This window comes from Corvus brachyrhynchos, unplaced genomic scaffold, assembly GCF_000691975.1.
Source record: "Corvus brachyrhynchos isolate BGI_N302 unplaced genomic scaffold, ASM69197v1 scaffold444, whole genome shotgun sequence".
NCBI classification, from domain to species: Eukaryota; Metazoa; Chordata; class Aves; order Passeriformes; family Corvidae; genus Corvus; species Corvus brachyrhynchos.
The window spans coordinates 1,644,998-1,656,834 of NW_008237886.1; the positions used below are offsets into that span (position 1 = coordinate 1,644,998).

At 39.1% G+C, this 11,837-nt stretch overlaps 1 protein-coding gene across 4 annotated transcripts in view; it reads left to right on the forward strand.

The window, feature by feature from the left end:
• Positions 1-11,621, forward strand: part of MGARP (mitochondria localized glutamic acid rich protein) — a 29,222-nt gene extending 17,601 nt beyond the window's left edge. The window contains exons 4-6 of one of the 4 annotated variants that reach the window (XR_001861492.1): positions 5,388-5,546; positions 6,260-6,388; positions 7,976-11,621. Coding sequence is in view for 2 of the 4 variants with exons in the window: in XM_017732684.1 (XP_017588173.1) it covers positions 5,388-5,546; positions 6,260-6,297 (197 nt within the window). In the remaining 2 variants the exon portion in view is untranslated. The remainder of the gene's footprint in view (positions 1-5,387; positions 5,547-6,259; positions 6,389-7,975) is intronic. The other 3 variants (XM_017732684.1, XR_001861493.1, XM_017732685.1) reach the window with 3 other exon arrangements.
• The last annotated feature ends 216 nt before the right edge of the window (positions 11,622-11,837 follow it).

Sequence of the window (11,837 nt, forward strand, 5' to 3'; positions counted from 1 at the left end):
CTGAACCGCAGCCCTGAAAAACCGGTGGCTGCCGCTGAGTCAAATGGCAAGGCGGGCTGCACGCCCTCCCCGCTGCCCCGACACCCCCACCAATTTCTCTGCCAGTGCAGAGTCCTTGGGAGGCATGGAGTCCTGCGACTGCGCAGGGTGACCCTGTACAGGCTCTGGGACATGCTCTGCCCATGGAGCTGGAGCGGATTTTTTGGATCTCTCTCCTTCACATTCCACTGAGGCAGTCGAGCCAGCTTTACTGCTACAGTCAAGGTCTATCAGCAGAGAAAACAACAACTGCCAAGTGCTTAATAATTCTAGCACTGCCGAATCCCCATATGGGAGCTCATGTCGTATAGCACAGCCTAGTTCCTGCCACAGCCCAAAATCCAGGGCAGTGTCTGGGTTCCAGGAGACACCATGTAGGGCAGCCCAGTCTAATAACTCACAAAGTGAGTCCTCAGCGATGGAGGCGTTCATTGAAGTGATAACACCTTTCCAGACTGATAGCAGAGCGTTGGGTTTTAAACCGCTGTTTGCCATTCTCTCAGTCCCATCAGACATCCTGGTCTGGGGTGGGGGGAAGGGAACAGCGTACCTCTAGAAAAATTTGGCTTGGCTCGCAGCGTGCAGGACACATTGCAGCGTGCAGATCACATCGGGGTGCACCAAATATTACTGTATCCCACAACTGTAGGGAGGAGAGAAGATCCAGCAGGCAGAAATTGTGCAGCAAGATTGATTCATTTAATTATTTTACAAACTCTTTTATAGACTTTTTTTCTTCATCGTCTAATTGGTCAAAGGATCAGCCACCCCCCTGGGGTGATTGGCTATAATCCTAAAACATCCATTGTCAAAATATTTTTCTACTGTACCATAAACAAGGCTTTGCAAGGTCGCAGGTGTTCGTGGTTTATAGAACTCTGCTATTATCTTCGTGAGAGAGAAAAGCGTCTCACGGCTTAGAAAGAAGCAGGAAAATTTCTTGCTAACAGCATTTTTGTATCCACAAAACCAGATGTGTTTCCACAACAGAAATGGTTTGGTATTGCATTAGGTGCATGTGTAATGTTGCCCAGTCATGTTCTGTTCCCGCAAGTGCAACTTGGGAGGATGCATTTCTTCTCCAAATGGTTATCTCCTAAAGCAGAGGAGCTCAGGACTGCCTGGGAGTGCCTGTAGCTATCCTGGGCAGGAGCAGGAGGTATTTTGGGATTCCCTGTTACACATCAGCAATGGATATTGCACAGATGTTATACACTGATGTATAAATATACATCATATATATATATACACATATAACTGATGGTTGTGTAGTGGATGTGTGTTGTGGCTGTAACTAACATTGAGGATGCTTGCCCTCAAAATCCCTGGTATGTCCAAATCCTTCTGAGTGCTTTGGCAACAGCTGTTGATGCAATATGCAAAGCCCCTTGCCTACAGTTAGTAAATGTGATTACTGTGAGTCCTCTGAGGCTTGAAGTTCTTTTATATTGTCTTTTGTTGAAATCACAGGAAAGTTAAGCTCCTAATTCAGATCCGTAAGTGCCATGGTATATATAAATGCCTAGCAAAATTGAAGAAAGCTGTAGCCAGCGATACTGGGATGCAGCTACTTACTCCAGGAGAAAACTGAAAATAATCTAAATCAAATTTTCAGAAAAAAAAGAGGTAATAATATACACAGAGGCTGAGATTTTTGCTACTAATATAATACCTTGTATGAAACTGTGAAGTATACCTTCTGTATACTGTAGAGTAATATTCTGTATATTCTGTAGAGTAATATATCCTACTAGCATGGGGAGTAGCACAACACACCGAATGAAGCAGGAAAATTATTAAGCCCTTTAACTCCAGTGCTTTTGATGAAGGATACATGTGTGCAGGGGCAAGTTTCCCCCAGAGAATTAAGAAAGAGCCCAATGAACCCCACTTTTGTGGATATGAAAGGAAGCTAAATAATTTTTGGCAGGCTTTAAATTGTATGGGTCAGGATGGAATCATTACTTGACTGAGACCCATTTGGCAGGGATGCTGCCAGGGGGTGGTTTTGTAAAGATGTTTGGAGTGATATTGTTCTATATGGATAATAAAGCAGCTGGGCATTCAGTGGAAAGCATAATATTAAATACCATGTGTCCTCATTGCAGAGAAGCAGTTGCACAATCCAGATTATTTTGTTCAGTTACAGCCTTTAGAAATTGTAAGAAATCTGGCATAAATAGACAAAATGGATGATAATCCTCACTGCATGAGGAAATGCAGGACTTCAGGTTTTCAAACTGATCATCATCAGGAAACAACACAGAACCAGTGAAGATGCTGTAACTCCTCTACAACTATTTTGTAAAAAATAAAGAAGCTTAGAATTTTAGTATTTGAACTAACAAAAGTTAGGAATGATTTCAGTTACATCCATTAATTGCTGCAGAGTTTCATGACAGGCTTATTAACAACTTTGCAATAATTGAACAGACAGAAAATCCTTCATCCAAGGATTATGGAAAAGGAGTCATCATTGTATCAGGCAGAGATTAAAATACCATTGTATCAGGCAGAGATTAAAATGAAATAGGGTGTTACTGCAGGATTTTACATGGAACAAATGCAAGAGATTAAACCGGATTGAAAAAAATTACATCCATGCAGATTAAAAAAAAAAAAAAGAAGAAAAAAAGAGAGGGTGTGAAATAGCACTGGGATTAAATTTAACACAAAGGAGAAATGCCTAAACTTTGTAACACTGTGCTACCAGCTGATCAGTAGGGGAGGATGTGAGGAGCTCGAGCCATATGTCTGATGCTCCTCATGTAGAAAGACCCACATGACAGTCCCTAGTCTGAGATAGGCAGGGCATTCATTCTCAGCTTGGCAGGGCATCATTAGTCTGGTTTTGCTCTGGGACTGCAGCAATTCCCTTGAACAGAGAAAAATGTGTTGGCCTTGTAAATGGAATACAGAGTGTTTGTTCCAAGACATGTCCAAACCACCAAAAAACAGGCCGAGATTTGTTCTGGTGTCAAATGAATGCTCAGGGTAGCCATCAGGAGGTTGTAGACTGTTTCCTAATTTCATGGTGCCCAAAGCACCAGAAGACACTTGGACAGTTTGCAATATGACAAAGAACCAAAGCCAAGGTGATCTTCATCGGCCAGTCTGACTTTGCTGGAGATAAGGCCTTAAGGATAACAACCCAGTGCAAGCTGCCATTGCTGGTGCTGCCATGAGCATGTGCACTGGGACCACCAGCTACTGCCACATTTCTCTTCACCAAAAGAGCTGTGGCACCAAGAAAGGGGCTCTTATGGAACTCCAGCCACATGTGCTCAAAGAACGGATGGGAAAGCCACTTGAATAAAAGTACCAGCTCAGGATTTGTGCTCTAACCAAGGGCAATTTTGTATGTAAACGTACTACACCCATTCAACAGACACAGGTTTTCAAAATGAAATGCCTGCCACAAGTCCCTTTATATTTTAGTGAGTGACAGCTACTCCACAGAGACATGGATGAACACCTTGGGAGGAATCCATATTTTTTTGCATTAGATTGCCTTTCTGATAGCTATAAGGAATAATTCAGACGAGAGACATTTTTTTCAGCACAAGTAGTTAATGTTTGGTTTCAAGGCAGGTATTCCTGTAGATGACAAACACACACAATTCCCATCCAAAGGAAATGAAGTTTTGATAAAAAGCAGAAAAGACCATGTTGCTCCCTCTAGTTGCATACTGATCTACTCTTCTTAGTGCTAAAGAAATTAAAACACGAGAAAAAAACAAAAAAAAGATTAAATACTATCAGACAGAGAAAGAATTTTTGGTAATATAAGCTGAATGTTTGATGTTACAAACTGAAACCCAGCAGCTTGTTACCATAGCAAATATATGACATTACATCAAGTATTCCTTGCTATAAAATATCTAAAGTTCCAAATTTGAAATGTACTATTTCTATTGCATAGCTCTTCCCTATAAAGGCAAAGGTGCCAGTTCCTGAGCATTTCTTTTTATTTTGCTTCTTCAAAATCCAGAAAGCATTCTTGTGGCTTTTGTTGAGGCAGACATAACAGCACACACTTGTCGTAATCCAAAGTCGAGAGAGATCTTTTATTTTCTCTACTGCTATTCTTATACCTCTTGATAATTGCTGTGGCCTATTGAGATTGGCTGCTTAGCAAACAATGACAAGGCTGTCTAACAAACAATGACCATTCAAGCAGTCAAACAATTAGCTATACAAGCAAAGGTATAGTTGCTACATATTATCCACAAGTTCTTCCTTGTACACTCTTAATGTCCCATAACAAGAACATCTCATCCTTATGTCCAGAACATCTTCTCTCATTGATATGTTCTTGGCCTTCTCTGTGGGTTTCACTGAAGCTGCAAAATTTCCACTGTAAAATTCTCACGGGTAAATTCTGACTGATTTCATGTCTGATTCTGTGAGGCCCTCAGACCAGCTGTCAGCCTCATCAAATTCTGAAAAGTAAAGTGAAATAATCAATGTTCCGAATATGCTGTATTTAACTAGCTGCAAGGTGATATTTGGGGAAAGGTATGGGATGCTAGCTCTATAAAACTATTTACTGCATTTATTGAACTCCTAAAGAAGCTGTTTAATTAATTGTGTTTAATAGACATATAGTTTAGTATAGGATGAAACAAGAAAGTTAGAGACAAACCTTCTCCTACTGAGCAATTAGAGTGGGATGATGCAGACCTTTGACAGGAAGGTTAGATGAACAGGGTAAGAGAGAATTTACTCAAGTAAAATTTAACATGCAGCTGCTGGGTGATGTGTTCAGTGTTCCTGCAGAGTGTATCTGTATAGAGACTGCCTATTACTAAATATTGCCTATTACTAATTATTACCTATTACAGACTTTTTATAGAGACAAATTGCTTTATGCGTAAAGGAGTATTGAAAAATATCTGGTTGGCAATCATGGAATTGCAGCCTGAATCTTCAGCCTGATGCTAGGATATTTTTACATTAAAACTACCCATGATGTCTTTCCAAGATTATGTGGAGTGTAGATGTAATGTCCTATGAATTTGACAGAAATCAGAAAACAAAGCCACAATATCTGCAAGAGATAATATACACGTTAGAGAATATTTGCCTATGTCTAAATACATGAAAATAGATCCAGTTTATAGGTTTCTGCCCCAGGGTTGGAAAGAGGCAGACTTTCCCTGGAATTCAGTTTGCAAAGTTTTATTTGCCTGATAAAATTTAATCATCTGATAGATCCTGTTGTCTTCAGCTACTTCAAGCATATATGTTGGGCAGCTACTTCATGCTTTGTGAGCCTTGATTGCTCACCGTCATTTATGATGGTGAATGGAAAGAGACAACAATTATCTTTCTTATTTGATTCATAGAAACTGTGAGTGAAGTCTTGGATGTTGCAGCTTCTTCTGCCCATGAGGAAAACTTAGACAGTGATAAGGAAGCAGTAGCCTCAGCAGCTCAAGAGATTTCTGACACAGACTCAAAGAGCCAGGACACTGATGCTGAGGAGTCATGGCAAATTTCAGAAGGTGCAAGAGTCCAGCTGGGTCTGCAATGTTTGTCAAGTGCTGATGGCTGTGTGCACTGAACCAGCTGCAAGAGCATGCAGAACTCAAGTGATGCAGTGCGGCTGCCCATGATGGCTGTGTTTGGCATCACAGTGTTATCAGAAAATCTGATTTTGAAATTATGTGCTATGCAGTAGAAGTAGGTTGCTAAATTCGATTGTGTAGTGTGGTGACTCAGTGCCCTGCTCAGTGCCCTGCTGTAAGTGGCTGCATGTGAACTTCATTAAGAACAAGAAATTCTCCTTGTGCTGCATATAACACATTTTTTCAACACCTGACTTGATTTGAAAGACAGAATTTTCTTAAATTCTATTGGTGTAAAGAAAAATATAGAACATGTGGTATGAATAAAGCTTGCAGTGCTTTGGTGCAACTATAAACAATCTCATATTCCTTTTGAAGTTGAATGATGTAATTAAATGCAAAGAAAAATGTGTGTTAAAATCATCACTGTGGAGATTTTCAAAGGAGTTTAGAAGTTTGGCCTCTAAACTCTTTTAAAATTGGAATTAAAAAGCTAAAAGGAAAAATGTCTGCATACCTAATACGGATTTGTAAATTCTATCCCTTTAGTCCAAGAATCCTTTGGACTAAGGGAAACAACTTACTTGACTATTTGTCATTGAATAAGTAATTTCCATTGTTTCTCATTGGTGTTTTGTCTCCATTTTCAGTTTCTGAGGAGGAGAAGACAACTGAAGAAGTTGCTTAAGATCCCTAAAGGTACACAGTACAGTTGCAGCATGTGGTTTTCTGCTCTTCACCTAAGTTTTTATCTCAGTTAGTGACAATTGGAGCATGTGGTAAGTGCACATGCACTGTTATGGTGAATTTGTATTTCTGCTCTCAAAAAAAAAAAGAACTTCATTGAAGTATTTCTTATTTTTTGGGAATCATTGCCAGCATCTTTTAGAGGCTAGGGAGCAAATCCTATATCAATTGTCATGCTGTGTATTTATTTATAGCTTTATTTTAGTCCCATGCAAACTGGATAAAGATCTGAGAATTGTAGCTTTCTTCCAAGCAAAAAATGTTCTTTGGATATTTGGTTTAAATTATATATGGCTACTGGACTTCTGGATTATTGTTCTATACAATAAAGCAGTAGCCCTCTCGACTGTCTTATTTTAAATAAATATTTTCATTATTAGTCTCTCCGTACTTTCAGTTTGTGGTAATGAAAAATACTGGATATAATATTCTTTCTATTTTGCTACTGTCTTTCTCAGTTGGCTTTATTTTTTGATTGTCAGAAAAGTTGCAAGCCTATGCCTCTCAAAGTTTTTATTTTTGATCAAATTAAAAGCCAAATGTACCTGAGGGTACCACATCAGAAAATCAAGTAACCAAGAACACATAAATGCTGTGGTATAGAGAAGGCAATCAAGTTAGGAATCTTTTTTTTCCCTTGTAAACATCTGGCATCTAGATTAAGAAATAGATTAATCTCCTACCAGTGTACAGGTCCACTCCATTCTGTTTAAACTGCTTGGACTCTTTTTGACAAAAAAATTACTTTTTATGAGTATAACAGCACAAGGTTACAAAAGAGCTTCTTATTGAGTTCCAATTTGATCTTGTGCGCAGGGGGAAAAAGATTTATGAAATATTTTACTACTTGGTGCTGTAAGATTACTGGCTGTCATTTGACCAATTTACAAGTCTAGAACCATACTGCATTCCCAGTCAGGAAAGAATTCTTTCTTCCTTTTTATTTTGGTGTTTTGATTGTAAACACTTCGGAGTATGAAGCTTAACTCTGACTTTGCATTAAAACACATTATACTTTTTAAGGAATTCAAGGCAAAGAAAATGAAATTAAAAGAACGTTGGTGTGAGAATCAAATCACTATCTAGTTAACTTTTTTTAAAAAATAGTGGTTATTTAGTGAAGGGATAGAGGAAGTAGTAATGGATTAAATCCTCAGATAAAGCCCTAAGTTGATGCTCAGAGAATGCCTGAGAAGAGATGTTCAGCTGTTCTACTGATTGTGTCTATTGGGCCCAAATTGACACTGCTATGGAACTACTTATATAAGTAATCTCAGCAAAAACAATTGGTTTACCTTGTGCTTAAAGTTAAGCAAGTAACTATTTGTAGAAGTAAGTCCAGTGTGCAGGGAACACTTATGCCTGAGCAATGTGGATGAACATGACAGATTCCTTGAAACTGGGCTTTGGTGATGGCAACAGAGCAAGTTCCCATAAGCCATCCCAGATAAGCATGATTTACACATCAGTGCTGTGTATACTCTGTAATTCACTTAACTGGTAACCTGCAGTCAAATTTACAGTGTGCTTTGAATGATTGCAAAGAAAAAGACCTGCTGAATTTTGTCTGTTGTTTATTGTCGCTTCTTCTAAATCAGATTCTTTTTTCTTTTTCCCAGTAAGCAGTGCGGAAGCCTTTGGAAAGTTTAATGCAAATATTTGTGGCAATCAACCAGCTGATTCCTGTGTGAAACCTCATACTCTTCCTTGGAGACATAAAAGAAACTGTACAGTCTGTCCTATCACACACCGGTCATTAGGGTCAGTATTAGTGCTGCAAGAGATGATTTACATTGCCTAGAGAGACGCTTCTGTGACTAACATCTCTGCTGTAGAAAGTAGCATCCAGTCAAGCCACTCAGGATGTTCTAAATACATGTGCTAAAAGAAGCAGTAGACTTAACTAAACCATGCCAGATGAACTCCTTCTGTGTCTTTGTTGTCTTGATACATACATTGATTTCTTACTTTTGGTCCAAACTGTTGTTGTGCATAGTTACACCTTTGTAACATTCCATGCTAAAATGTAAGCAAAAGGTTTTAAAATCAAGTCAAAATATTATAAAAGTAGCTGTTAGCATTTTTAAATTGGATCACAGGGAAAATAACAACCTGTTTGCTCCTGAGTTTGGATTTCTGATTGTAAGCATAGGACATCTGGCTGTACATGATCTGATTTCCCCCCTGCATAAACATTTCAGATGCTACCATTCCTTGCACAATAACATCCAGGAGTAAACATTTAAGGCTCCTGCTTTGGGAAGAAAACCTGTTTGCAAGTAGTAGCAATAGGTACTTCATAGCATTACAATCAAAATAGCACTGGTCAGTGTTGTCATCATGGATCAAAGTAGTGGCTCCTGCCTTCGGTGGGCTGGGCTCTGCTCCTCCCAAATCTCATTCAGCTTACTGTGGTCTTTCTGTGTTGCTCTGTCTTCACAGTGGCATGTGGTGGTAGTATAGCAACACAAAGTTTTGGTGTAAACCTTCAAACTGGTACAAATCACAAGTGTTTTAGGCCATGGCAAAGCCTGTCTCCAAGCACTTGCAGACAGAGAGCAAAATGCCTGTGAAGGGCTATGCAACAGGTGTTCAAATGCATTCTTAGGGACTAAGAAAGAACTGAATAGCTAAATAATGTTGTTTTCTCTGTATTAGCTTAATAAAAAATACATATATTATGAATAACAGGTTTGTATGCCACTGTGCTCCCAATGCTCCATTGTGCTACATGTACAAGCGTGCATCTAAGACAAAACATTGAGACCGCATTGCAGCCATCACAGAATGGCAATGATTCTAAACCAGGGCTAAATAAGGTATATTATGTACAATTTATATAGAAAGTGTGTTTCATAAGGTGTGTCTGATTCTTCTCTCTTCAAGCAGAAGTTTGGAAAATGTTGAAAGAGAAATTACAGCATTATGACATTCCTACCCATAGCACAAAGCGACACATGCTCCTTCCCCCATCATAAAGCAAATTATAATAGTGTTCCAACAAAAATATAACCTGTTGCTCCTGGACCTACTTAGGAATAACTGGAACAAGGCAGAGGCAAAAGCAGGCTCCTGAGCTTCAAGAAGACAAACCACAGCCTTCTGTTTAAAGGATAAAGCCTCTGTGATTAAAAGCAATTTTTGTAGCCAAAGCTACTGGAATAAAAATCTTAGACCAATATTTTGTTGGATAAGAGTCTATTTATCTGGTAGATTAAACATGCTGCGATGGATGTATGCACTTAAATGTTCTATTTCTTCATTTTCACTAATTGCTAGTAAAAGAAGTTATTTTAACTGCTTCTAACAGTATGGTTTCTGAAATTGTAGGCTTTTCTGAATGGCTTTTTATCTCTGGAACTGCTCTGGTACATGGCAAAATATTTTAGCCCTCCAGAACAACTGCCTGAAGGACTGAATCACAAACTATGATGAGCTTTCCAAAGTTTTTCATCCTTCCAATTTCAAAAAAATGTGAGAGTCCCAAAATAGCCTGTACATGTGCTTTATGTCAGAGTTCCTCTTTTTTTGCTTTTGTTTCATATAGGTTTTTTTTAATTAAAAAAAAAAAGAAACTACTCTTGAAAGACAGAGGAATTAGGAATATATTATGAACTCTAGCTGTGATGATATGTAGCACAGTATGGTCTGCTTCAGCACTTGACTCTCTTAGAATAACAACAGAGATATTTTGCAATTCGCAGAGCTCTGGCCATTGTTGATTCAGTCTTGCTAGTATGGAGTCTGAATACCACATAAATTAATATTTTTCTGTCCTTCACTTTCAAAAAAGTGAATTTTTGAGTTGCTACACAAAGGCTGTGATGAACCATGGAAAATGTTGAAAGATATTATTGAAACGGATCATTAAGAAGAACAAGGCCACAGCAGAGAACAGACATAATGCAAGACTAAAGGAGATGGGAGGAAAGGTTTGGTCTTGAGAATATACTTCACTGGCCAGAGCAAAGCTTGAGATTCCAGAATTTGTCCAAATGGCACATTGGTCCTTTGCTGTCAGCAACTATCTGTGAAAACAGCTGGCAAGGATTTTCACCTCCCTCTAGAGCCAGTTGTCCCTCTAAGTTCACCTCTCTGAAGGGCAACAGCCTGTTGCTGCTGGCAGCTATTCACAAAGCTGAAAATTCTGGAGACAACGAAGTCCATCTAACAGTTTCAGGTTTACTCTTTGCCTGTATTGATGTAGATATAGGATTTCAATTTTATGTTCGTTTGTTTCTTCAACACATAAGACAATTACTAAAAAACATAATTCAAACTGCAAGCTGGTTCTCAGCACTTGGAAAATCCAAGAGTGAAATACTTTAATCAAGATTTCATATGTCTGTGTAACAAGCTTTGATGATGTGATACTACTTTTTAAATCTGTTTTTCTGAAAAAGGAAAAAAACCACAAAAAAACCAAAACAAAGACAAAAACTCAATGTATTCCAACCCAGCCAAGAATGTGCTGTGATTCTTTTCCTCACCTGTTGGCCTCTTAAAAATTTTGAGCCAACTAGCCACCCCAACTTCTGCTTTACTAGGCAGCTGAGAGGAACACAAAGTTCCTACCAGCTGTGTGATAACTGAGATCAGTTATATATAGGTGTAACTACACCTATACACATAGATGCAACTATGCACAACAACATATATATATATATTATATAAGCTACTTGTAGTGTTTGGCAACAGATAAGTAAATATATGATGCAGCTCTGTGACACTTTTGTGGCTGCAATCAGCTACTGTAGGTGCTGTTTCCTCCCTGTGGGTGGTTAGGAAAGACTGAGAGGAGAGCTGAGAGGACAGAGGCACATAGAGGGTGAGGGCAGACAAGCAGGGACAGAAGGTATTTTATGTAAAAGGACACAGGAGCTCACTTTGTGTGCTGCCCATGGGGTGGTCCATTTCCATGGAGTGCCATCCCTGTTGTGATACACACAATTCTGCTCTTAGGAAAGGTATTACTTGGCTGTGTGCTTTTCTTTCTTGCCCTCCTCACCTGCTGCAGAAGATGGAAGCTGTGCAGGATGATGGAAGTCAATTCCATTCCCAAGCAACAGGGTTCAAGCATCACCATGGGTAACTGGATTCTCCTGCATTCTGGGCATTACTCTTTTCTTTGGGATGCTGCAAGAGATTTTATCTCCTCCAGCTCTTTTGGAGGGGGAAAAGGGCTAAAACTGTAGGTTTCTATGCTGGAGTTATTCCTGCTACTTGCTTGAACTACAGGTAATTAAACAGGTTGTTGAAATAGCATGATTTGCTTGTGGTTTATTGAGAGAAACCAATTAATTTTTATTCATGCCTCAACATATGTTATAAATCCATTTTCTGACATGGGGTGAAAAATTACTATAGGGGCATGTGGGGAGCCTTAACACCTGCCACATGCAGGAGGCAGCTAGGGCATGTGAGGGGGAAGGAAACTGCCGACATTACAGGCAACCCCTTTAGAAAATGGCAGTAAGCCCT